Source organism: Trifolium pratense, linkage group LG3 (assembly GCF_020283565.1).
Source record: "Trifolium pratense cultivar HEN17-A07 linkage group LG3, ARS_RC_1.1, whole genome shotgun sequence".
Lineage (NCBI taxonomy): Eukaryota > Viridiplantae > Streptophyta > Magnoliopsida > Fabales > Fabaceae > Trifolium > Trifolium pratense.
This window is the reverse complement of record NC_060061.1, coordinates 24,020,852-24,045,164: the sequence shown is the minus strand read 5'-3', so window position 1 is coordinate 24,045,164 and position 24,313 is coordinate 24,020,852. Positions and strand designations below refer to the sequence as shown.

Genomic DNA, 24,313 nt, shown 5'->3' with positions numbered 1-24,313 from the left:
CAATAAAATTTATTTTTACATATTTCCGTCAAACATAATCTTCAAAATGGATTTGTTTGAAACATTGAGTCAATATAACACTATAAAATCATCAACTTAAGACTTTTGGGTTATAATTAGTTTTATTCATTTAAAATTTATTGTTGATTCCTCTTCAAAAAAAAATTTATTGTTGATTTGCAAGGCAATTATAAAATATTTCAAAAGTTAAAATAATAATATTATTAAAAAATAAAAATTGAAGATACATTGCAGCACAATGAAGTTTGTTTTAAAATCGAGAAAATTTGCAACAAATCTTCGATCCTACCACGATAAGACCCATCGTGGCCACGATGCGGCTGTTTATGAAGCCATCGTGGCTACGATGGATACGGTGGGGCGCGACATGAAGCCCAAGCCTGATAAGAAAACTATAAATAGAGTCTTCCTTCTTCACAAGATGCACCTAGATGCCTCAGTTGGAGGATCGATAAATGCCAAAACAGTGGAATAAGTGAAAGAGCTTATTGAGCAGATGTGCCAAAACGAACATGAGTGATGAGAGAAGCACGAAACCTGCTGGCATGCTGCAACTAGATAAGGAGACCGCTTACTATAAAGAAATAGAACTACTGAATAGGAAGCTGAAGAATAAGATACAAGAAGTCTGTGATTTCTGCCAGAAAAACCACCCAAATGGTTACTGCATTCTTGAAGGAATTTCAGAAGAAGAGCAAGCCAAATACATGGGGAGACCAAACCCATACTCAGGCTGGCGAGAGAATCAGAATCACAGGGTCAACCAAGGAAGTCGCTATTCTTTCCTTTCTCCTGGCTCCTGATTCCTGAAGCTTTTGCATTTTTCAAAGGTCTTCACTTGATCTTCAAAGGGATTTTTTTTTTGCATGTTCATTATTGTATTTTTTCAATTTAAAGTTAATGTTTTTTTTTATATAATTATTGAGAATTGTTTATTTCAACTTTGCCCTACAAATTTTATTTCCATTTTTATTTCATTCAGTTCTTTAGAATTCTTTTTTTGAAGTGGAGTGTCCGGGGTTCGAATCCTGCCTCCTGCATAATATACGCGATGTTTCTACCACCTGAGCTAAGTTCACAAGGATAGTTCTTTAGAATTCTAAATAATTTTTTTTGTCAAGTAGTCTAGTAGCTAAAAAATCCACCTTAAAAGTGCATAAAGGCTCGTTTGACTCAGCTTTTTTTTAGAGCTCATGCAAAGAGCTTATGCAATTTTTATATATTATTATAAGTTTGTCAGGGTAGTTTATGATAAAATAGCATATAAAATTACAATTTTCACTAGTGAAACTTATTAAATAGCATAAAACCTAATTTATATTGCATAAGCTGTTTGTATAAACTAAAAAAATGTTGGGCCAAACGAGCACTAAGTGAAGTGATCTGGATTCAAACTCGGGTTCTTGCAATATAGCGCGATGTCCCTACAGCTAAGCTCATCATGGGGACCTAAATAAATTATTTAATATATGAATCAGTGAATATTTAGTAAAAAGTTTTTTTGAACGTTAGAAAAAGTTAATGTGTGAATATAATTAAAAAGTAAATAAATTAAAATAAAATGGAAATTATACAAAAAATAAAAACATGTAATTGTCGTCCTGTATTTATTATGGATTTAAAAAACTGAATTTAACAGAAAAATAAAAAAATGAAAAAGGGAAATGGAGTTGGATGTTGTGTCTGGTTCACTGCTGAAAAAACCCTGATACTCTCTCTCTCTCTCTCTCTCTCTCCTCTTCTAAAAAGTCACATGAACATGGATGATGAACTCAGAACCATGATAAGCCATGAAAATTAATAATCGCAATAGAATCTTTCAATTCGAGGAACTCACACCACAAACACCAACAACACAAACCCTAACCGATTCATCATCATCATCATCATCATCATCATCATCATCATATTCTTCAAACACAGTTCAGAATGATTTATGGTAGTGATCATGCAAGAGCAACATCAACATCATCATCATCATCATAAACAGCAGCAGCAGCAGCAAAATCCCTCTGCACTGTCACCACAACTCACTACCAATCACCAATCCTCAACAACCGTCACCTCCCTTAGGTCACCGTCCTCCGTCACCACCTCCCTTTGTTCGCCTCTTCATATTGCTTCCCACCGCCAACCCTTACTTCCTGCGCCGGTCGCGGTGGTTCTCCCGTCCGGGGAGCCGGTTTCGACGGCGCCGGTGAATTTTCAGTTGACGAGAGTCCGCCTGTCGGACATTGGTCCTTATGACGGTGCACCGACGGGGACTTATGTTAGGGCAATGGAAACACTGTGTTCTTCTTTGTTGAAGTACAATGCGGCGTTGATTGAATTAGGGAGTGAAGATACTGCTTTGATGCGATGTGGATTGGAAGGTGCTAGATTGTTCTTTAGGAGTAGAGCACATCTCGGTGTTGGAAAGGGAAGCCGTGGGGTTTACATGTATAGGGCAGGAAGGTATAAAATACTATAAATCAATCTTACTCATTTATTCGTTCATAATCTTCCATGGAAATTTTGATTGATGCTTATTATTTAGGGTCTGTTTGGATTGACTTGACTTATTTGAGCTTATTTACTAGCATAAGCAACTTATTACATGTCCAGGAGCTGCTTTATTTCCATAAGTTCCTATAATATCTTATAAAAACAGCTTATATGAAAATAGTTTGACTTTATTTTATCTTTTGGTATAGAAATAATTTTTACACAACCACTTATATTGATAAAATGTTAGTTGCTTTGAGACGAAGGGTTGTTGAGCTGTTTTTATGGTGACCTTTGTTTTTTTATTTCATTCTTCTTTCAGAGCTTTGGAGGATTGGGATTCGTCTCCTCCTTGTATGGCTGATATTTTTAGGTGCATGGGAAAGGCTTCTCGTGTTGCTTTGTCTGCTATTGCAAGGCATCTTCGCCTTAGAAGCGAGTATGGATTGTGTCTCATTGGTCAATTTATGATGATTATTTTTTAACTGTTTATGCTCACAGAAAGAAAGTTAATTTTTTGCAGTGTTTTCAACCATCTGCTTGATGATGCTCCATTGCCTGCTAACGAGGTGTCTTCTTCTGTTCTTGTTGGGACCTATTCACATGCTTCTTTACAAAATGGAAAAGGTGCCATCGGAGGCGGTAAGCCTACCGTCAATGGTGAAGTTGAGAAGGGGTTGTTGACCTTGATATCTTCTGACACTCCCGGTCTTCAGGTGTCCTTTCTATTGTTTATGTTAATTGTAAAAGTAGAGAGTTCAAGTGTGTTTTAGTTCAATCCCAATGAAGAGAAAACAATTACTTACCTAAGATGTTGGGTACTATCATCTAATTCACATGTTATACCTTCTAGGTGATTTTGTTTGATTATAGATAAATGTTGGTAATTTTCAATTGATGTATCACCCAAGTCGTATAAATAGTCTGTTCTCTTCTCTAGGTATGTGACCCCAATGGCCGCTGGTATCTGGCAGACGGTGGGTCTGGGCCTGGAGATCTTTTACTGATAACAGGCCGGGTGCTTAGCCATGCTACTGCAGGCCTACATCCAGCCGCATCATATAGAGCTTCTCCAGATTGTTTTATGAGTCCTAATAGTGGAGGAAGGTGCCAATTATATTATATTAGTTGTGTGTTTGTGTGTAAAACCTTGTATTTGTGATAACTGATAAGATTTCCAAGGAACTTATAGGAGTACTTTTTGACTGTAGGACTTCACTTGCATATAGACTCATGCCACAGGGCAATGCTATATTAGATTGTTCTCCAATTGCAGCAGCTGGTCATGTTATTACTCAAAGCTATGTCCCAATATCTGTAAGCCAATTTATGGACGACCTTGCTGCCGAAGACCTGATAGGCAGCAGATGTAATAATGATGACGTAAGCTATCTCTCCCAATGTTCTCTTCGTGTACGTTTTACGGAAATCACCTCAAACCAAATGTTACTAGATAATAAAAAAGAAGATCCCAACCTATAATAAATGTAACTGCTAAGAGGCACTTTTAGAAATGAGCATTGTCATCTTAGGCTCTTCCCAACCCAAATAGCCCAAACATTTTGCCATACTTATTCTTTCGATCTGTAACTTTACTTTTTAACTTTCATGTTGAGACACAATGTGGACTATTGACGTGGAGTGCATGAGCCAGTTGAAATGACCATATTTGATTGCTAACGTTCTACCATGAAACTACTACCGAATTAAAGTTCTCGTGGTTGGACGATATATACAAACTAATACTATTTTTAATCTAGCATCCATTGTCCTCTGTTCAGTTACCAACTGAATTGATCTTTTAAACTAATTTTATAATGACCGTCTTGTTTCCTTTAATTAATAAAAGTTTAAGTATGTGATTTTTTTCCTGTAAGCTTGTTGGCTTTGGATGATCTGATTAACCATTTGAGACAAGCTATTCAGAAGGAGGTTATAATGGTCTTTTTACTGTTTACCTGTCATTTATAATTTTTTTTGGTACACTTAATGCAGCGACTCTTCTTGTAAAACTCACAGTACAATTTATTTTAAGAGAACATTTTTCTTCAATCTACCAAGAAACTTATACTTATGCACTTTTCATCTACAGGTTGTTCAAAGCAATGTGAACAAGGACCCGTCATTAAGAAGTGTTCTATCAGATCCTTTGTCGTAAGTGTAGTTTAACTTAAACTCACTAACTGATTTAGCAATTCTTTGGGAAATACACAACATTCTGCTAGTTCTTTCAGTGGATTATTCATAGTGTAGTTTCAGACTTACATGAAAATGATACTGTGCTAATGCATATTAGAGAGCATAGTGCTTAAAGCTTTGAAATCTGTGATGTTTTTTGTTCTATAACTTTTGTGAAATCTTCTATTATTCAATGGTTTTCTTAACAACACGTATATGGAAATAAATTAATATCTTTGTGCTTTCCATATTCTTATTTTATCACTCAAGAGGAAATGGTCTTTTAATTCATTGCTCCACCATCCATGTTTTGGTATTATTATTATAAAAAAATAAATTGAGTGAATTTAAGTTGCATATATTATTACTACTTACCGAAAATATCATGGTTGTCAGGGCATATCTATAATTTCCAAATAGATAATAGTATATATTGTTCTCAATAGAAAGCATGGGCACTTCTTTTTCTCGAGGTGCTAGAGTGTCTGACACTTTCAGCATCGACATGGATTCTTATCTGTCCATTTAAATAATTATTTTATTTTATTATATTGTTGGATACTTAGCCGACACACTTCAGATTCTTAGTCAACACTCAATTGTGGAATAACACTTGAAGGGCACATGGCTTTTATACAAAATTTTCATTTTGTTTTTAAATAACTTTGAGAATGCTCAAATAAAAAGAAATAATAGTTCAAAGTTGAAAAATGTTTAGTTTCTTTTTCTGTTCATCCTTGTACCCCCAGTCATGAATATATATATATATATATATATATATATATATATATATATATATATATATATATATATATATATATATATATATATATATATATATATATATATATATATATATATATATATATATATATATAGGGGGGGGGGCATATAAAGCGAGTACTATGATAAGATAATCTTAACTATGAGATTAACTCTTCTCATGCTATATCTGTATCTGTTTGTGTCTGTCTATCAAGCGAGAAAGTCTTTTTTTATGAGAGTGAGTGGTATATTTGTGAGCTGTTAGATTAAAATGAATGACTGAGATTAGAAGATAGTTTACAGGAAGCACATGACCTTTTCCAAACGATCAGTGTGCGTTCAACTTCTCCTCTGCTATTTAATGCCGCAACAGCACCCACTCTTCCTTGACCTATCTTTTCTCAGCCTCTTTTCCTTCGACTATCATCTCACCCTCAAGACATCCACACCTATATTCTCAAACTCTGATGATGAAAGACGAAGATAGCTAACCCCCAAAATTTACATTTATTCTGCTAGTCTCTATGTTGCTTCATTATATTCTCTCTCCGTTCCCAAAATTCCTAAAAGCATACAAGAGGACACTACAAGATTTCAAGATGGTAAACAAAATTAGTAGTGGATAACCCACTCTTGAGGAATAGAAAAATGATTTAGAGAGTGGGTTCCATTTTTTGAGGTGATTATTTAAAGTGGGCGTTAATAAAAATGGGGAAAGAGTGGGTTAAGTGTAACCCTTCATCTCCATTTTCCAATTATGTGGTTATTTATATGAAGTAAATTTATTATTCTCAATTTTTTTTTCTATGTATAACAATATATTTCTAGTTGTTAATCCTCAAAACTTCAAGGGAAAATTATATATATTTTTCTTCGCTAGTTAGAAACACGATTGTCAGAATTACCTATCCTTCACTTTTGACAAATTAACAAATAAAAGATTAACACTCATTAGACATTTTAAATCAAAGAATGAAGATGGGGACAGAAAGTTTTGTGGGTTGATTTCAATCTGGCAATGTGATTAATGGGATGGTGGTATGGATCTCCGAGTGAAAACTTGAGAAGAGGAATTTAGAGAGATAGAGAAGAGTGAAGGATGCACGTGAGTAATCTCAACCATTCATTTAAATCCGAGGGATGAGAGTAGTCCCTGTCAAGCCATCTGATTAAAATAAAAGGCTCCAGACCCCCCCCCCCCCCGCGCCCCCCCACAGACAGACACACACACACACACGTTGTCCTCTGTTACGGCCCTCACTCATTTTCATCCTTCTCCCTTTCTGTTCATCTTCCCTCTTGGACCACTGCCTCTCTCTCATACTGTTGCCTCCTTACTCCAATCATTCTCCCTATTTGCACATCAGTGTGTTTTTAAGTAGCGACTCCTGATTCTTTTAAAACTCAAGCAATAAACACTGTTTTTGGTGAATTAACAGTGGCATTCATTGGCTTCAGCAATCAATTCACGTTATTTTATTTAGATTCATATTAACCTTTTTGGCACACTGTCATTCTGTTTGCTATTGTGATTTCCATTTGTGCTTTTTATCTATTCTATCGTTTTTTTTACGTTTATAATTTTTTAGGGCTTACGATTATGAAACCAAAACCAATGTAGTTGACTGCATCTAAACTAAATTTTTTTAATCTGGAAAAATTTAAAAAGATTGATGTTGAATTAAGGGATACAAGGAGATATACCATACGAGAAATAAAGAAATAAAATAGTTGGAAGAAAAAGCAAGAACATGAAGCAAGCAAGGGAAGAAACAATGAGCTCTGGGTGCGATACTTCACTTCAGCGATCACGTGCAGACTAAGTGGGGAAAAACTCTGGACCCTTTATTTTAATTCAATGGTTGTTATTTATTCCTCTCATCTCTCACATTAAAGAGCCCTCTCACGTAATATGGCCCTATATTTTAGACAATGTCTGTGTAAGTGACTAAGTGTCGTGTCCGGCCGGTATCTGATGCCTGTATATGTGTCTGTGCTGTATAGACCTGACTGAGTAAAATTCCATATGTATTATGGAGAAAGAGAAAGAATTCTTGGACATCTTTGTTTGGAGTCTTGTATTGTAAAGCTCTTGATGACAAGTAGTAAGGAAAACTCAGGTCGGAATATTGGTTTGGGTTTTCTAGATACTTGATTTGCCACAATTTCACAATCAACTTTAGTTATGAATCTTCTGAAGTTGTAATATAATATATGCATTTTTTTAATTAATTTCTGTTTATATGTGGAGCTTTTCTTTGTAACTCGCATATTGGCTTGTTATGTACCTTTTCATTTTTCAAGATACAAAAGAAAAATATAACCTTCATTAACTAAGATTCAATTTTATTCTAATTCTGTTATCTAATATATGTTCTCTTTCCTTTTTCGACCAATTTACTAGTGGCTCATTTTTGGAAGATGCAATGCTTGTCTCATGTGGACATTCTTTTGGTGGTCTCACACTGAGGAGAGTCATTGAAACAGTAAGTAGGACTCTGTCTTATTCAGTATTCTAAGCATGCACAGTTTACATCTATGCATTAAAAGACGATGGCCAACAGCCGATGAAAGTTACAGTTTTGCGTTTGAACTATAGTTGGGCACTGTGTGATTTAACTTACTAGTGATCCAAGGTTAAACTTTTATTGCAGTCTGGGTGCTGCTGGAAAATTAGTTGCTACAACAAGATAGGATATTTGAATATTAGTTAGGTTTACGATTATATGCAGGTCGAGGGTAAGAAAACTATAGACATTAAATGTTCTTTAATGTATAGAATAAATCTTTCATATGGGGAAGGGAAGTCTTGGTACAAAAGTTGGAGTTACGTACTGCCGAGGTCAGGATTTCAAGTCACGGGCCTCTTGCAAATGCAAGGTAATTTTGCTTACTATAGATCCACCATAGGTCCGACTCTTCCCTGAATCTTGCCACGGCAGGTGTTTTTTATTGCACCAGCATGCCCTTTAACGAACTTATATCGTGAACATTAGTTATTTTAATTTTTTAAAACTCTTATATATAAACCTATACATTTAAATCATATTAAAATTAGTCATCATCAAATGTGTATTAAATATGAAAATTAATTTTTCAAAATAATAAATTAAAATATCCATTATTACAAATATTATTTTATTGTGAATTAAAATTTGGTTGCCCCTAATATGGTCCCTAATTTTAAAGGTCCACCGGTGGTCCTCTGCATTTTACTTTCTATAGCCGGTTACCCTTTCTATAGGAGAAGACTGCGATAAGTGCCTTATATATAGTCTATGCTGGATCAAATTTGGAAGGATTAAGTAGTTCTAACAAATTGTAAGTAGTTCTGATTTGTCTTCAAGATAACCAAAATTTCAAACTCATCTCATCACCATAAACTAATCACCCCAGGAAAATCAAATAATGAAACAATTTAATTCACAAAACCTTCACTATGAAACATCACCAATAAAACATCCCTCAATTTCCACAACCACCCTTCCTTCCTCAAAGAAGAAAAAGTATAATATCTGTTTGTCAAGGATCAAAAGACAAGGTTTTTCAATTTTCACAAATTTCTTCAAAATCTTGGCAACAAAGAGGGGAATAGAGCCTCCACATGGATTCCTCTATCAGCTCCCATGGCAACTCCAAATCTAACAGTCTTAACCTCTTAAGCCACCCATCTTCAAAGGCAACCTCACAAAAAGGGTTTATTGGCGTTTCCACGTTTTGGGTCACCACCCATCTCTTCAAAAATCATGTCTTTTTCAGCGAAAATTGCAAACTTATAGTGCAGCAGAAAGGGTATCCATTTTTGTGTTCATGAATCATAGTATTAGTTAATAATTAACCTATAGCAGGATTAGTAGACACTCAAAAATGTCCTTCTAAGTAAGTTTAGCCAAAGCAATGGAGGATGGAGATGAGAATGTGTCGATGAAGGATAGTTAAATCTAACGGTGGAAAATATTGATCCAAATTAAACCAAAATCAAAACAAACCAAAAAAAGTAACCGGATATAGGCAGTCAAATAGAAAGGTCCATATTAGGGGCACCCTTAAAATTTATTAATCATTACTTTTAAATTAAAAAAGAATTTACCGAATACCACTTTAAATCAATATTGTTTTAGTAAAAAAACTAAGTTTTATGTTTAATATAAAGGCTTAACTACACATTTGGTCCCTCATGTTTATTTTAGGTTTCAATTTGGTCCGTTACGTTTAAAACATATCAATTTGGTCCCTTACGTTTTTACCGTTTGCATTAGTTAGTTCTTTCCGTCAGTTTTGTCACATATGGCAACCAGTTTGCATACGTGGGACAGACACGTGGACACTTGGACACACTGGCACGTGTATAGTTCAAACAGTGTTAGTGACAAAATTAACGGAAAGGACTAAAGTTGGAACCTAATGGAAACGTAAGAGACCAAATTGATACTTTTTAAACGTAAGGGACCAAATTGAAACCTAAAATAAACGTAAGGGACCAAATGTGTAGTTAAGCCTAATATAAACTATAGACAATTAATATTCATTGAAACACGGATTTTTTTTGCATATATATATATACACATTTGAAATGATTGGCCAAACGTATTGTTTCCATGCACAGATATTTTAAATATAATATAGTTATATTTACACTTTTTTTTTATAAGAACTTTCCACTTATCTATTTTAGTGACGGGACTATAAATAGGAGGACGTCATGTTACCACTTTTGCTAAAAAAATAACTTTTCGTTTTAAGTCTGCAAAAAAAAAAAAAAAACACTATTGAGTGGTTAATCATTTTCTCATATTGTCATATGGCTCATTGTCATGGTTCAATTCTTGAGACATCTCCTAAAAAAGATGACTGGTGCATCATTGCCAAAATCATCAAGTGGATGGTTGGATTGCAAGAGGATCGGGTTCTTCCATTCCATTAGCAATAGAAATGGTGGTTGTGGATATCAATGTAATGTTTTAAAGTTTATCAAATTGTTGTGAGATATTTTAAAGCTAAGGAAATTTTACATATTACTAATTTTAATGATGGTTTTTTTTATAGGGAACAAAAATTCATGCTACTGTTATCCCAGATCTAACTGAAAAATTTGCTAAAGTTCTAAAAGAAGACATAGCATATGCTATGATGTTCTTTCATGTTGCTCCTAAATTCCTAATGATAGTAAATGTAGAACATCGGCCCATGGTTATGTGTTAAACTTTACTCATGATACTAAAATAAGACCTGTGCATGGGGACATGTTTTCATTTAACACGTATGTTTTTCAACATTCGAACGAATTCCTATCAAGTGCCTACAATTTTGAAAATGTATGAAACCTTGTAAATTTTTGGAGATGAAGCCCAATAGAATTCTTGAACCCTTGACTAGAAATATTGGTATAGTGTATGCACAGTCACTTACGGCAAGTATGAAGATCACCGGAATGCCCCAAGTTATACAGCTAAATGATAAAGATTTAGTTTTACGAAATATAAACATTAAGCTAATAATGCCTTGAATTTTACAATTTAATCCAACATCAAATAATACCATGATTTTATCTTTACTGGCTAAGAGCTACGTTGTCAATCGCACACAATTGCAGTGCAAAGTGGAGCCCTCTGGTGTGTTGTGTTTTGCAGGGACGGCTGTTGTGGCTGCAAATCACATCAGAATCGCAGCCTCTCACACACTGCAGACAACACCAGGACTTTCTCGCTGTTCATCGCGGGCTTCCTTCCTCTCAGAACTAACTCTACCTGCATTTTTCGGCCAGCTTTTCGTTTTCTGGCAAGTTCAGGACCCCAACTTGTTTCTGATGCAAGGGCAATGTGACAACTGTGTTTTGTTTTAGGTTAAGGAGATGCTGAGTAATAGTTGCTTTAGGTTGTTAATTGTTATTTTATGTTTGTTTATTTTATCTTTCGTGAATGATGGGCCTCTACAACTTGAAGTAGATTGGGCTCGGAATTAGAATCCCATCTGTTTGTTTTTATGTGAATTTAAGTAGGCTGTAATAGTTGACCAAAAAGGAGTTTGAAATTTTTATGTTAAAAGATAAAATAATAACAAAAACTTCCAGTTTTGGGGTCGGCTGCTCTGTGCCGCTATCCGAGATTAACAACATAGGATAAGAGTATTTAAGCTTGTATTTTCTCGATCTTTGTACTTTTTCATTCATGCATAATGCATATGTATTCTTATTTTGGTTTTACTTGTGTTGTTTCATGGGAAGAGACAAGAATCATAATTACAATTATTTTTTCTTTTGCAGTCAAGATGCACCCTCTGCAATGTTGATATTGAGACCGGCTCTCTGATCCCTAATCTTGGTATTTACTGTTTCTTTGTAGTTTTATTTTGTTTCAGTTCAACCATCTAAACACAAACTTCTCAGATAATCTAGACTTTTATCTGGTCATATTATATCCTATCTTTGATGCATTTGGTTTCTTGTTACTTTTAATTTTTTTAATTATTTTTGTGTGACATGGTGTGGTTTCATTTCCTTCTCAGCTCTTAGAGCTGCAGCTGCTGCTGTCAAGCATGAGGATGATCGAAGGTTATTTCGTAATGCTGCTCTTCGAAAGCGGCGGAAAGAAATGGGTGAACCAATGGATCCAATCAGAAGAGTGAACAGGGTATAAAACACAAGTAGCCCTTAATTTTTTGCCCCCGTCTATTGAAATATTAGCATGCGTTCAATGAAAAATACTTCATGTTTTTCTCCTAGGAGCTTATATAATGTCAAATTATGTGTTGAATATGCATCAGGAAGCAAATCTATGGTAGCTTTTAATAAAAATTACTTAAACAATGATAATGAGATGGCACGGAATATAAGGTTGGCTGTGAATAATATGATTTACCTTGAATCTTCCAGAAATGAACTTTGTCTTGTGAAAATATTACCCAACTTCTGTTAGCTTCATGTAACAAAAGAAAAACCAAGTCTTTTTTTTTGTCAAAAACTGTGGTTTCCTGATTTAAATGTTTTTACTAAGAATATTTGATTTGAAAATTAATACTACGGCTTGAATGGTGCAATCTCAGTGGATATACTGCTTGTTTACATGTCTCGTACTCCTATTGATGGCAATAGTTTCCATAAATGCCTAGAAGTTGTCCACACTCCACAGCATCAATATGAATACATACTTCAATGTGAATATATGTTTAAATATTGGCTATTCTATTTTTTACAACAAAATGAAACTTTTGGGCAGTTGAATTTTAACTATTTCTTGTATAAACAAATTTGTTAAAAGAATATGCATACAAAAAGAAAATTCTGGGATTTGAGATTTATAGGCAAGTTTCATGATCCAGGAGTTTATTTAGTTTAGTCAGAATGGTTTCAATCTTCATTCATTTTTGCGGACTTCTGTATCTTTTGTGAACTTGTACCTTGATGATGAACTTGAGAAGTCTAATGGAGAAGGATTTCTGGTTCAGAAAATTAGGACTAGGAATTTAAAATTTTCTTATCATCTGTAAGACAATGTATCTTGATGTGTATGCAGTTATGTGCCGTTTGGTTCCTTTATTCTGTAGTTGAATCATTTTGATTTTGGAACAAGTAGCAAACCAGTAAACATTAATAAACTAATCGGTATGCACTTTCTAACTGAACAAAATGTTAAAAGACTGTAAGAATTTGGGCTTCGGCCCCTTTTGTATCCAAAAAAAAAAAAGACTGTAAGAATTGAGTAGACAAATTTATGTATATTAGCATTTATGTTTCAGGAAAATGGAGATTTTACTTCTGTTGATGGACTCCAGCGGGGAGTACAATATCCATTTTCAGTAAATGAGAAAGTTATTATCAAGGTAAACATGATCTGTTTTACTTTTATTTTTTTGGCGACTACTGTATCAGATGGTCGAGGGAATTATAAACCACTAATTTCTACAGGGTAACAGGAGAACACCCGAAAAATTTGTTGGGAAAGAAGCTGTCATTACGTCGCAGTGTCTCAATGGCTGGTGAGTTTTTTTTTTGACAACAGTATATAATAATCTTCATACATTTGGTCAAAATAATAATAATAATAATCTTCAGACCGCGTTTAATATAAAACATAATATGTAATAGTCAAAATAACTTGATAAAAAAATATATTCTTTAGTCGCATTATTGCAAATGTTTGACCTTAAAAAATTAAATGTTGAATATTTTCCTTAAAAGTTTTCATCCATATTGACCGTAAAATTAATTTTACTTGTATAGATCATTAATCAGTAACCCACACAACAATAAATACCCCTCCCAACAATCTTCACACACAAGTTTGTTTTCTCACTGAAAAGTTTTAACTCTAAAATTTAAAAAATGTCGGAGCGAATTTCCATTGGAAATGATGAGAACAGAAAGCTCAAGCGTGGAATGGAGGAGCACTCAGAGCCGAGACCTGAGAAGGAATCGAAGGTCATGTCATCGACCTCTGAATCCAATGCTGAAGATTTACTTAATCTAAGCCTTGACATTCACACCGAGTCCTCTATCAAATCCTTGGAGATTGGTGAACATTCAAGTTCATCTCAAAATGTTGTTGTTGAACCTTTATCCCAAAACGTTGATGTCGAACCTTTATATGAGCAAAAAGTGACGGAATTCCCTTGTCCTTACTGTGACAAGAAATATTCCACTTTTCAAGCACTTGGAGGACACCAAAATGCTCATAAGCGTGAGCGTGCCTTCATAAAAATGCAAAAACAAAGGAGAGAAGAGGAACTGATTTCAAATCTTAGATTTAGATCTATTCATCAACCATACCCTTATCCAATTTCAAGCCCTAATCACTACCTAGGGTATTCTTATTTAGGTAGTGCTAACTTGCACCACCCAATTAGTCACCACATGAACAATACCATGCCTTCTTGGGCTAGTGGTTCTACTTATGGTGGCTATGGAGGGTTGTATATGCCAAATACACCCCCCACAATACCCCAACTTGCGATGCGAATGCCAAGTTCATCCCTCGCAACAACACAATTTGGGACGACAAATTTTTTGGGTGGAGGTCAAAATGTTGCGTTTCCAATTCCACAAAGGTCGGACACTTCGGGTTTAGAACTCTTTGCTCAAGCTAATCAAACCCCTTTAATTGTTGAGGCTCATACTAGTCCTATTGGAGAAGGCCTAATTCAAACAAATCCAAGCGTGTCTTCATCATCAACTCAATCAACCGCGAAGGAGCTGAACTTGGATTTCACACTTTAAAATTTGTCTCTAGCTAAAAAAATATATTAGGGATTTTGTGTCATCATACTTTCATGGTCACTCTATAGTTTTAATTTCATTTTTCTTGTTTTGGTGTTTTATTTATTTTTTGCGTACCTCATGTACTTACATCATATGTTGATGTAGTGGTATAACTTTATCACCATATATGTATTTTATTTCATAAAAGAATAAAATTCATTTTTTCTTCATAAATATTTATTTACTTTTATCTATTAAAGATTAGATTCAGATGACAATTCCAATGATTTGAAAACGGTGTAAAACTTGATTCTGGTATAAAACTTTAATCATAACTTACTAATGGTGTAAACTTTTTTACATTGACAAGAGTATTAAAATTAATCTCATTCCAAAATTTTAATGTAAAATTAAATTAGTTTATATCATATTTTATTTTTTATATTACCATGTTTCTTCAGGTTTTTCCATTCACATTGACCAACTAAATATGTGCTAACATATTGGTAGTTTAACTCATATTTTTGTAGACTTAAATATGAAAATGGTCACTACAAATATAAAAAGTTTTGATTTTAATTCTTGTAAAATTATTTTTTTCATTTTAGTCCTTGTAAAATTATAATGTTTGCAACCCACTTGGGTTGGTGCATCGGTATTGACTTGGGACATGGGAGTGTGCTCCTCTTGAGGTCTGAGGTTCGATTCTCTCTGGTGCCAATTTGGGTGGGCTAATTTGGCTTATTCAAAAAAAAAAATATATATATAATGTTTGCAGGGATAATTTTTATATTTAAGCCTTGTTTTTTGTCAAGTAATTTTTATATTTAAGCCTTGTATAACGTCAAAAAATTATTTGAATAAGTGATAAATTTAAAATTGAAATAATAGGTATTATTAAAATAATAGTAACAATAGAAGTTATCTAAATGTGATATAGATGTTAAATATGTGTTTTTACATTTAAAAAACTTATTTATACATCACATTTGAAGTTACCTTGGTAGCTTCTTCATTAACATTGGTTAGCTATATTTTTAACCCATTCTTTAAAATAACTCTGTTAATGACAACATATAATTGACCATGGAAAACAATTGATATTGAAACATAAGTTTTTTTATATTATGAATCTCATTGGAGGATTTTGTGTTGGATAAATTACTTCATTATCGAATTTGTCATTTATATTAATTTGAAACTTATTGGAGAAACGATAAACCAACTTAACCTGTACTCAAAATCGAATATGATAAAAATCATGCAGAGCATACCGATGAATAATCGTCACATCAAGTTATTCCAAGTGAAATTGAGAGATATTAGACCATTTTGGATGTCTTTTAGTCAATAAACAAGAAATGGCTTAGAGATGGAAGTTACTTGGTTCACAAGAAAATATGAAGAATGTATGAAGCAGCAGGGTTGTACTACGCCGGGGGCGTGAGAGCACCACGCGCGGCGCAATAGCTGTGTGAATTTGATGGAATTTTCCCTGCTGATCACGCGCGGCATGGTAGGATACCACGCGTGGCGCAATTGTGTCTTTTGAAAAATAGAAATTATCTGCTCATCACGCGCAGCGTGAGTACCTTTCACGCGCGGCGTGATTAAGGAAGAAAGACTACGCCGGGGGCGTGACTGGTCCCCGGCAACGGCGCCAAGAAATTGATGAATAATTTGCAATCGAACAAATTATCGCAATTAGTATTTAAGACATCGTGTCCACGGGGATTGTTTATACTTTGAGCAACGCGACTATGTCTATACACAATTGAAAACTAGAACACATAATTGGGGGAAGATCTTTGAGATATCAATTTGTAGAACGTTTTTCGGAATTCAATTTTAGAAACGAGGCCGGATCTCAGAAAAGTCGTTAAACCGTGGAAACCGCATGTAAACCGCATGTAAATCAACCATAACACTTGTGAAATTCATCGCATTATGGTTGATTTACATGCGGTTTCCACGGTTTAACGACTTTTTGAGATCCGGCCTCGTTTCTAAAATTGAATTCCGAAAAACGTTCTACAAATTGATATCTCAAAGATCTTCCCCCAATTATGTGTTCTAGTTTTCAATTGTGTATAGACATAGTCGCGTTGCTCGAAGTATAAACAATCCTCGTGGACACGATATCTTAAATACTAATTGCGATAATTTGTTCGATTGCAAATTATTCATCACATACCAACCATTAGTAAATTTTATTTTATCTATTTTTTTACTAACATTAGTAAGTAGTCCTGACAATTGAATATACACAAAGATTGGACAAAAGATTATTAGCAAAAGCATTAACTATTTTGAACAAAAAAAATAAAATACACAAAATAATAAAATGAACAAAAAAATTAAAATGAATAATAACCCAAAACAATAATAATAACAATTAGTACCACACATTAAATGGATGATGTGGCTAAATGGAAGATTTTCATTGGTTTGTGGATTAGGGTTTAGATAGGCAATTGGACAACTATCTAGGATTTATCTAGGAGTTATCAAGAACATTTTGTTAAATTTGCATTTAGGCTCTTGATATACTATGAAGTAAATTACTTCTGATGTAAAAGTATTAAAATTAAGTTTCTTGCACTAATTAGCCAGCTTCCATTATACCTTAGCTTTCCTTTTTCAATGTGTAAAGGCGATGTTAAGAACCTTGTATGTTTATTAGAAAGAAAAGGAAAAATGTCCACTGATATGCAAAACTGTGGGTCTCCACCTCTCTTCACCGAAGAACTAATTCTTTATCAAATGTCTAGATGCTTCCCTCTCTCCTCTCATCTACATCTACATGTGTAATAGAACTTTCCCGGAAATAGGCTGTGGCTAGTCTCCCCTCATTGATTTTTCCGCCTTTTCTATCAACTATTGGCTTTTGCAATGCTCTTTCCTCATGGTTTGGATGGGTTATTTTTTGTGCATCGGATGGGAGTTGCGCTCAAGTATTATCTATATGCACTCTCATACCCCCTAAAGCTATGTGTAGTTGCAATACGAAACCAAACACAACAAATGGTCTTGAGTTAAGCTTTGACTAACCTTGGAATCTTATGCCGTAATCCTTTTCAAATCCTCCTAGCCATCATCCTACTTCATGAAAGATTAAACAAATGCCTATACAAAATGCGCACACAAAAAAGGACCATATGCAAATAATGAAGCACCATAAGATTGAATTATTTGTGATGGTTGTTATAAAAAGAAATCACACAGCTGTGGTAATAGAACCTTGACTGTTTATATTCAAAATAGCCCTAATAAAACACAATCCCAGGTGAATAGTTGACCAGTGTTCTTATTATTCTAGGCCATTTTGCATGGTATTGAATGTTGGGTGGTAAAGACCCAGCAAAGTGATTACTAACAAGGGAGAATTAGGAATATAACTATTTGAGAGAAAATTGGGGTAGCTTCCTGTGTAGAAAAAAAGGTTGAGTTTCGTCTCTCAGACTCTCAGCTCTTGGGGGATATGTTTGGAGAAGATCTGTAGAGGCATTGCCATAGAGGGTTGACCAATTAAAGATTAGTTCAATAGTTGGAGGTAAAGGTAGGCAAAGAAAAATTCCAGGTCACAATAAAACCATCAAGAGAGATTTACAGGTAAGTAGATATAACTTAATACATGATAGGACCATAGGAAATTATAGCGTCGTCGAATACTAGTAACCAACTCTACTTAGTGAATAAATATTCGGTTTTTGTTGCTTCCATACCTCTCTTTACTGTTAATAACATCAACTAACTATTGAGTAACTAACTAATTGGTTAACTGTCTAAATGTGCTACCTGAGAGGGGATAGAGGGATTTTGTATATGCTCTCTTTACTGTCAATTGTACTGGCTTGAAGGGAAAGTATATTGCAAATATTACTATTTGTCATGCTGTAGCGAATGCATGGGTAATTTACGTATGCAATTATGTTCCTCTTCGATCGACTTAATTTTTTTGGATATTTTTATCAAAGCAAACCCTGTCGTAAATCAACTCTCTATAATTTCAACTTTTCTGAATGATTTTAATTTGTTGCAATCAGTCGGTTCAAATTTCCGAACCTTAGCTGACTCATTATCCTGTATAGTTTTAACAACTTTCTATTTTGTATAACATAAGACAATTATGATCTATTTATAATTTAAAATATTATTGAGGGCCGTACGTAGCTGGGGTTTGGTTGTTGATCATGCTTTTTTATTCAACACATTCTTTTTTATTCTACGTGGTTAATTTACAAACTTTATCTAATAACACTTTGTTGTCTGTGTTCTTTTTGGAATATTATATATTAGTCCTGACTGAAAATGAAAATCTCATTTAATGTCTATCTTTTGTACAGGTATTTGCTCAAGATTATTGGATCTGGAGAGAATGTCCGCCTGCAGTATCGTTCTCTCAGGAAGCTCTTAAACACACCAACAATGGAAGACCAGTGTCAGTTGCAGACAGTTCAAAATAGCAGCTCTTAGAAAAAGATTCAATTCAGGTTTCCTTCTTTCATTTTTAGACGAGGAGAGAACGAAACTTTTGTAGTCTTGATCCTTCAAAGCAAAGAATATCCTTAATTTTATATAGAATTAAGTTAACTGATCCGGCTCCTTATAGCATGTGATAGAGGTTTTCGTAATTAGCTAATGTATCAAGAGGTGATGTCTTATATTTATTGTAAAGAAAACAGAAAAAGATGGATTAAATAACATGTAAATTATAGCTTGTAATTTTTACCACTCTGCAGTTTTTTTTTGTAGAATGTGTTGTATTCTAGCCTCTATGCTTTATAAATTATATTGTACTTGTGAACTGGAAGCTGTCAATTGTACTGGCTTGAAGGGAAAGTATATTGCAAATTTACGACGAAAAAAGCGATTGAATTGTCAATGGTCATGTATGATTATAAGGATGATTTTTTTTGCATTCTTTAATTTAGTTTTCTATCCAAGCAGTTACACAGACAGCTGCAATGTTTGATTTGCAATGGATTCAAATTTTTCGCACTATACAAGCCATTCCCTCAAGGAATGGATCCTCAAAGGATAGCACAACCATTAATATCTGCCCTAAACTTAAGAGAATTTTATTAAAAATTTAAGTTAATGTGGATGCTTTTCTTATATTGATTCCAATTTACACCAATATAGTAAACAGAGGTAATAGGACAGAAAGAACATAAAATACAATTGCCTTGATTGAAGTGATACAAATAAAAATGTTAGAAAGATTCTGTATATTCTGTATAAATCCCCAAGTTCACAAAAAAGGGTGGTCCTGCTAGCTATAGATTCCACCTTTGAGATGAATTTCAATTCATTAGTGCAATCTATTTGTAGATCCACTCGTTTGCACGTGCACCTGACTCATCCATATCTATAAAAATGCTTACAGCCTGCACCAAATAACAAAGAATTAGAAGGAAAAAAAAAGTTTACATGCCATTGTTTTTTCTTGGCAGGTTTTTCTTTCTTTATAGCTCTTCTCTATTGTGTTTCAAATTTGTGTCTTATGTTTTCTCTAAGAAGGATTACATATGACAGAAGAGCATAATTTTACCTTCCCTATCCGAGGTCGTTCTTTCGACTTCGCTAAGCTGTTCCGAATATGTGAGACAGCTCCCCAACATTTTAATGAGTTTGCAACATCATCAAGTCTCAAAATATACTCTTCTTCAGTCAATGGGAATGATCTCTATAACAGCAAAAAATATTGCACATTACATACTGAAATACTGTTACATAGATAATCTTAGGAGTTGTTATATACTATTTCCCTTTTTATCTTGATATCTGAAATGTACATTTCAATGGAAATTTGGAGACTTAATTCAAGTGTCATATCCATAGACAAAGATGTAGCACAAGAGTTTTATCACCTGCTCCGCGTACTTCCACATGACATTCATAGCAAGGAGATTTCTTCCCATGAATTCCTGCATAAATGATGTAAAATCAAAATAAGGAGAAAGAAATAACCAAATATAGATTCTTATTTCAGGTCTTAGGAATGTATAAGAACAAACACCACCTTATATAAATCCTTATAATATTTAAAAAAATTCAGGACATGAATCTTTCATGTAATTCCACTTGTAAGAAACTCACCTTCTTAATCAACTGGACATCATAAGATTTCCCATATTTTTTCCTGATAAGGGTAGCAAGGTCAAATCCACTAAACCTGGAATCATCTGTACCGACTATTTTCTCGAGACTCTCTCTGAGCATTTCGCTATTCACCTGAGATTGAGAGGTATGTGCAACAGTGAAAAATTAATACTCAATGCATCATTCTCAGAACTGAGAGCCTGTATATAATCCATTTTGAAAAGAGCTTCAACATAGATATATAACCAAAACATATATGATTAAGGGATGTTTACCACCTATAATCACTATTTAGGCCAAATTTCCAAAACAAAAACAATTAAAAGAAATACATATTGAGATTTTTTACGATGCAATGATTTAGATACAGTCATGCACAGAAGGCAAGTGAGAAATCAACATACCCCTCCTTTGATTTCATCATCATTCTGAGATTTGTTCTTGTTACTGTCATCTGAATCATATGGATTGATACTGTCATTCACTGTACTCGAAAAAATAGGCCTACATTTTCTGACACTATGGCGACATTTATGATGAGCAACATTAAGGAAGTCCAATCCTTTTGAGGGAGAATGATATCCTGAAAATGGAGCCTTATTAATATTTCCTTTGTCAGGATGATCTTGAATTCTCAGTGGCCAACCACACTGGTTGGTGGACATAATGTTCATTGTGTCCTGCACACAAAGTGTATTTTCAATTAAGAATCGCACGAAAAGCACATAAGAAAATACACTTAAGTTTTGTTCTTAAATATACGGATCTATGCAGTCAGGAAAATCACGGATTCACGCAGTCAATAAGTTGGAACTAAAGGCGGAAGATTAAAAGTCTGGTATTTTTAGCTTGATAAATTAGATTCGAAAGGTAACTTCAAAATACGAGTCATCCGTTCTCCGTGGACCCGGTTTCATGTAGTCATGCAGTTAGTATTTTGAAGGCCATTTAATTGAAATCAGACAATTCATATTTGAAACTCGGCAAATGAATAAAAAACATTATAATCCACAGATCGAAATTGGATCGATGAGATCTTCCTACTTGACTGCAGTGAATCCAATTCTGTTCTTCATTTAACGATTCCAATTTCCTCCAACGACTACATGCATGCTTTCTTTGACTACAAGGAATCCGCGCGCATAGGATAAATAGACCATTACGGAAACAAAAGACCATGGATAATAATATCTTAAAGACAATTATTACTCTTATTGCTTACAATTCTTCCAATTAATTAATTAATCAAATTAATTAATTAATGTTTAATCAATAATTGAATTAACTAACTAACTAACCATCCAAATCCATGCACCCAAAGTAGTCATGTTTTTCCCTAATTCCTAGTTCTCATCTCGTTCCTTCATAAGCCAATACTAATTAAATTTCCAACAGAAAACAATAAAACTCAAATATAGCCCCACAAATCAATACTTATGCTCCTTATAATCAAAATCATGCAGAAACTTATTTTTGTTCATATTTTTTTTCTCTCTAAAAAAAAAAGTGTGCAGTAAATCACAACAATTCTAACCTAGTTTATGGTACCTATAACATAATAATTTTAAAAAAACCATATGAAACACGTGAAGTATATGGCAAGTGAAGTATCATTTCCAGTAAACCCAGCAAGTGAGTGCCTCTATTAATCTTAATATATAGCAAACAAAACAAAATGAATCTAAGGCACAGAAACTAGTGAACTAAATAATATATATGAGAGGTTTAATTTAGTTATTACCTGTAAAAACAGAAGCAGATACAGATTCTATTGATGCTTTTTTATTTTTTATATTGTTGTTATTTATTTTCTGAGGGCAGGGTATGGGTGAAGCCTTCAATATTGGTATGGAGTATGGAGAGAGAGTAATAATATTTGATTCCACTTTATGATATAAATATAATCACCGAATATAGAGTAGAAAAAGATAATACAAGAAGCAAGAAGTAGAATAATGAAGGGAGTGGACCACAATAATTGTGGATATTAACAAACAAAGATTATTAGTTGTTTGTTAAGTTGTGGCGTTAAGGCAATGACTACCTCAAATTCTCGTGTGTTTGTTGTCCCATAAGCAACGCCAACCACAAGCTGCCATGAGGTAAACACTTGTTAGACATACACTGACATACACCAATCACAAGCCACCACTTATTCTTTTTCAACCGGTTAATAGGCTTATACAGTGTGAACCTATAGTTATAGTAACGTTAGTTGATTCGGTGGTAATTGATGTCGACTTGGTAGGAGGGAGCTGAAACCATTTTATGCCTGAAGTGCCCCTGAACCAAATTAGGGAGTCAGGTGGACCGGATACTAGTGATAAAAACCAAAAAAGACTTATAGACGGTGAGAAAATTTATATTTGAACTTAGACTTTTCCATATCAATGTTTTTCAACTATCAACTAAACTATATTTACAATATTTTTTTACAATAATAAACGCATGTTATTTCATTCATCACAATAAAAAGAAATGAGATGATATATAATCAAATAATTAGGGAGTAACATTTAATTTTAACAAGGTAGAAGTGACAAAATTGATTAGTCTCCGTATAAAAGTTATCTTAAAAATTTGGATACAAAACTAATAAGGATCTATGGGCTTTCATGATGTTCTAAAATTCAGTTCAGTTACTAGAAAAATCAACAATTCCCTTCTTAAATAAAAGATTTAAGAAGAGTTTTTGATTTGTGGGATAATACTGCTGGAGTTTTGAAGAAGGAAAGATAGTAAATCATGATGTTCTAAAATTCAGCTCAGTTACTAGAAAAATCAACAATTCCCTTCTTAAAGAAAAGATTTAAGAAGAGTTTTTGATTTGTGGGATAATACCTGCTGGAGTTTTGAAGAAGGAAAGATAGTAAATCAGAATGACAAACGATGTAAATTTCAAGAGAATCAAACATTTACCTATGGACAGATTTCGATATTTCCAGACAGACAACCTTTTAAGAATCTTCTAAATTACCGTGACCAAAAAGAAAGTCTCTTAGGATTTCCACCAATAGGCAAACCAAGATATTTGAAGCGAAGATGTCCAAAATTACAATTTAACTAGGAAACAATTAACTAGAAAAAAATACATCGACTGGGATAGTTAGAAAACAATTATGAGCATGGACAACCTGCAAACATCCAAAATCAGGTGGTCAATTGAAATTTAACTTTCATATCCTTATCAATTTTACTAAACATGACACTTGCCAAAACATGTTGGGATTTAGAGGGACAATATCATTGCTAATGAAACTGCTAAAGTCAAAAGTTAGAATCATATCACGAAAACCATTCAAAACATTGTCAAAATTAGAGTTCATACCACATACTCCACTACTCTCAATATATGATCTTGTAACACCCAAGACTGAGCTCTGGAAGCCACAAAAACATACTAGGTTGCCTCTGTTGCTAGTACAACCCCAATCCCCAACCTTAATTAATAGGTAAAGAAGTCATCATCCATTGAAGGTCCCAAAAAAAGGCCCCCACTAACCACAATGTCTTCAATCGCACCACACAACTCTTTATCAAACAAAAATAGTTGCATCTTCCATGTGA

At 33.9% G+C, this 24,313-nt stretch overlaps 2 protein-coding genes across 7 annotated transcripts; one reads left to right on the top strand and one right to left on the bottom strand.

Moving 5' to 3' along the window:
- Nucleotides 1-1,633: 1,633 nt before the first annotated feature.
- Nucleotides 1,634-19,526, top strand: LOC123917709. 6 transcript variants are annotated; one of them, XM_045969506.1, is made up of 12 exons: nt 1,634-2,475; nt 2,828-2,944; nt 3,029-3,221; nt 3,446-3,612; nt 3,717-3,888; nt 4,598-4,659; nt 7,853-7,934; nt 11,711-11,768; nt 11,953-12,077; nt 13,183-13,266; nt 13,352-13,422; nt 18,988-19,526. In XM_045969506.1, the coding sequence occupies exons 1-12, from the start codon at nt 1,958-1,960 to the stop codon at nt 19,115-19,117; spliced, it is 1,779 nt and encodes a 592-aa protein (XP_045825462.1). In that variant the 5' UTR covers nt 1,634-1,957; the 3' UTR covers nt 19,118-19,526. The 6 variants fall into 6 exon arrangements, with proteins under 6 accessions (XP_045825462.1, XP_045825463.1, XP_045825467.1 ...); XM_045969507.1 differs by having other exon boundaries at nt 1,660-2,475; nt 13,360-13,422; XM_045969511.1 differs by lacking the exons at nt 3,446-3,612; nt 3,717-3,888 and having other exon boundaries at nt 1,674-2,475.
- Nucleotides 19,527-19,699: 173 nt separating this feature from the next.
- Nucleotides 19,700-22,672, bottom strand: LOC123917710. Its single transcript, XM_045969513.1, has 6 exons — nt 22,488-22,672; nt 21,151-21,426; nt 20,744-20,878; nt 20,515-20,571; nt 20,196-20,330; nt 19,700-20,031 (listed from the first exon to the last, which is right to left on the bottom strand). Exons 2-6 carry the CDS (start codon nt 21,418-21,420, stop codon nt 19,966-19,968), a joined length of 663 nt encoding a protein of 220 aa, XP_045825469.1. The 5' UTR covers nt 21,421-21,426; nt 22,488-22,672; the 3' UTR covers nt 19,700-19,965.
- Nucleotides 22,673-24,313: the final 1,641 nt, after the last annotated feature.

Excerpts from the sequence above, each read along its gene's own strand:
- LOC123917709 (XM_045969506.1), top strand. The coding sequence starts at position 1,958 with ATGGTAGTGATCATGCAAGAGCAACATCAACATCATCATCATCATCAT. Across the intron at positions 2,476-2,827 it reads TACATGTATAGGGCAGGAAG|AGCTTTGGAGGATTGGGATT; the intron begins GTATAAAATACT and ends TTCTTCTTTCAG. Across the intron at positions 13,267-13,351 it reads ATGAGAAAGTTATTATCAAG|GGTAACAGGAGAACACCCGA; the intron begins GTAAACATGATC and ends TAATTTCTACAG.
- LOC123917710 (XM_045969513.1), bottom strand. The coding sequence starts at position 21,420 with ATGAACATTATGTCCACCAACCAGTGTGGTTGGCCACTGAGAATTCAA. Across the intron at positions 20,331-20,514 it reads TGTGGAAGTACGCGGAGCAG|AGATCATTCCCATTGACTGA; the intron begins GTGATAAAACTC and ends TTGCTGTTATAG. Across the intron at positions 20,032-20,195 it reads AACGACCTCGGATAGGGAAG|GCTGTAAGCATTTTTATAGA; the intron begins GTAAAATTATGC and ends TATTTGGTGCAG.